The 2,678-nt window shown below is 32.3% G+C and overlaps 1 protein-coding gene across 1 annotated transcript; it reads left to right on the top strand.

Annotated features, from left to right (window-relative positions):
* LOC101247763 (putative RING-H2 finger protein ATL21A) lies at positions 1-1,895 on the top strand. The gene is made up of 2 exons (XM_004231171.5): positions 1-742; positions 1,242-1,895. Exons 1-2 carry the CDS (start codon positions 67-69, stop codon positions 1,676-1,678), a joined length of 1,113 nt encoding a protein of 370 aa, XP_004231219.1. The 5' UTR covers positions 1-66; the 3' UTR covers positions 1,679-1,895.
* The last annotated feature ends 783 nt before the right edge of the window (positions 1,896-2,678 follow it).

The following is a 2,678-nucleotide window of genomic DNA, read 5'->3' as shown; positions in this document are numbered from 1 at the left end:
ATTCTAAATTCTATTCTAATCTAATATAAACGGTCTATCTATATCGAGATTTCATTCTTGAAACATATGGACAATTTGCTAGTTTTCTTCGTCTCTTTTCTGTTTTTTTCATCTGTATATGGAGACCGTAATTGCCCCCTGGATTCCATTTGTGGAAATAATCGTTTTGACATACGATTTCCTTTTGGATTAGAAGAGCCTTGTACATATAATCCTAGTTTCAATATTAAATGCAATAATCAAGGCAGAGCAATTTTAAGTCTTCCTGGTGCAGGGGATTTCTATGTACGCGATATCAACTACCTCATGCAAGAAATTCAACTCTACGATCAATTTGATTGTCTTCCTAAACGGCTTACTAATTTTCAACTTCCTTCTTCTTCTGTCCTCAAGCCAGTTTACTATCGAAACTATACTTTCTTGATTTGTTCGACAGATTTGGTCATGTCTTTCAATGTCATTAGTTGTATGAGTAATTCCACTATCTCTACTTTGGCTACTTCTTCAACGAACCTTGCTAGCCAAATGGTATCTTTGTATAATTGTAAAGTAGATAACACTCTATCTATTCCTGTCTCGTGGACTCCTTTGTATGAGGCAGTTTTTTCAAGTGACCTTAATAATGATCTTGTTTTAACATGGGATGAACCGAATTGCCAAGAATGCGAAGTAGAAGGACAACTTTGTGGGTTCAAGAATGTAACTAGTGGAGAAATTCAATGCTTTGATGTTGCTGGGACAGGTAAATATCCTTTTAATTCATACACTAGTATATTTTCCCCATTTACCAACCCTAATAAGTTGAATTTGTTGTTTTGTAATAAATATTGTTTGCTTTGAATCAAGTCCTCACGATTTTACCTTTTATGTTTTGGTAGGATACATTAGAGTTAAAAACTTATCCTCAATCTAATATAACATTACTGTTTCTTCATTCAAACTTTGAATTGATTAATTAATACATTGAGAAAGTAATTAGTTTAGCTGAGAGTATTCAACCAAAGTTATTTATGTGGCTAAGGACAATTTGACTTTTATAGTAAGTTCATTTTGAAATGTCAACTTGTCTCTTCTTATATAGTAATCTAATGTCAAACTTTATGAAGGAATAATTAGGACATTTCTATTTAAATGCACCAATACTTTAAAATAGGCTGAGATCGTGCCTTTAAAAGAAATTAATAAATTCAGAATGAACATTTTTTTGTCTTAACGTAACCATAATTAATTTTTACTCACAGGCAATACAAAAGGTATACAAATATTCCGAATAGTTGCACTAGCCTTAGTGATACCAGCCATCACATGTTCATTGGGTGTGACATGTTACATTTGCTATGAGCAAAGCCGAGACAGCCGCCGCTCCGCTGCTCTCCAGAACACTACTGCCGGTGGAGCAGCCGTAGTACCACAACCGGAAACGTCAATTGGGCTGGACGATTCGACGATCGAATCGTACACAAAAGTTGTTCTAGGTGAAAGTAGGAGAATTCCAGGGCCAAATCATGGAATTTGTCCAATATGTTTGGCTGAGTATCATCCAAAAGAGACAGTGAGATGCATACCTGAATGTGAACATGGTTTTCATGCTGAATGCATTGATGAATGGTTAAAGATTAATGGGACTTGTCCTGTTTGTAGAAATAATCCTTCTCCTGTTCATGTTAACTTTTCATAACACATTTTTTTTTCCTCACATGTGATGAGAGTTTTGTCTGTATATGATATGTATTGGAACTAATATTGTATCTCTCAATCCAAACTTGTATATAAGGTTTGATAACATCATTTTCGTAAGAGTTCGCGTGTGAAAAGGTTTAGCTAGTTCTCCTTAGATGTTGCCCTAACGTAGTACTTACTGTTTAAAATTGAAGTATCTCAAAGAATTTTTATCAGTCTTCTATTTACTTCTTGAAAGTTCAGTAATTGGGTTTTTGTTGGAAATAAAGAGATGTTATCTCACAGAGGGAAGAGAAAATTTTATTGGATTTATACATAGACACTTCCATAAATAGAGACAAAGTTCTCGTGGGATAATATATTAATCGTAAAATAAGTTATATATAGCTTATAGGAATTGGGATAACTTATAAAAAGTAATTTATAAGTCCAAAAGTCATAACTAGGTGGTATCCTATTTTTAATTTATTCTTAAAACTTTTTTGACCTAAAATGGGTGCTTGAAAGCACTTAATAACTTTTTTAAACACCTCCATAACTAAGAAACTACTTAAACGTCAAAAACACCTAAAAATAAGTTGATCAAAATTGACACAAGGCAAAAATGGTGGTACGATAATCTAGGAATTCTACATTTTCTTTTGAAATTATTATACCTTACGTTTCATATCAAATAATGAAAGAAATTTTTTGTTAAAATTGGTAGATAATAAAATATACTTTGATGAATCAGTTATGGTTATATTTGATCTCTCTCTCGCATGACTTTTAAATTTTAATTTATCCTCGAAGGGATAAGGAAATACTACTATACTCAATATTAGAAAAATAACTTTACCACGACGCGCTTTAAATACAGGGTCCGTATACACTCTTTGTAACATAAAATTATTTATATGTAATGTAATCTTTTTAAAAATTGACTATATTAAACGCTTAGTACCAAAGGAATAAATCTACTAATAGATGCTTTGGTTCTATAGCTAGTTTGAAGGATT

This window comes from Solanum lycopersicum, chromosome 1 (assembly GCF_036512215.1).
Source record: "Solanum lycopersicum chromosome 1, SLM_r2.1".
NCBI lineage: Eukaryota > Viridiplantae > Streptophyta > Magnoliopsida > Solanales > Solanaceae > Solanum > Solanum lycopersicum.
This window is presented reverse-complemented; position numbering and strand designations above follow the sequence as displayed.

Bases quoted from the DNA above. Each gene is read 5' to 3' on its own strand.
- LOC101247763 (XM_004231171.5), top strand. From the start codon at position 67: ATGGACAATTTGCTAGTTTTCTTCGTCTCTTTTCTGTTTTTTTCATCT. The intron at 743-1,241 runs GTAAATATCCTT...TTTTACTCACAG, and splicing joins CTTTGATGTTGCTGGGACAG to GCAATACAAAAGGTATACAA.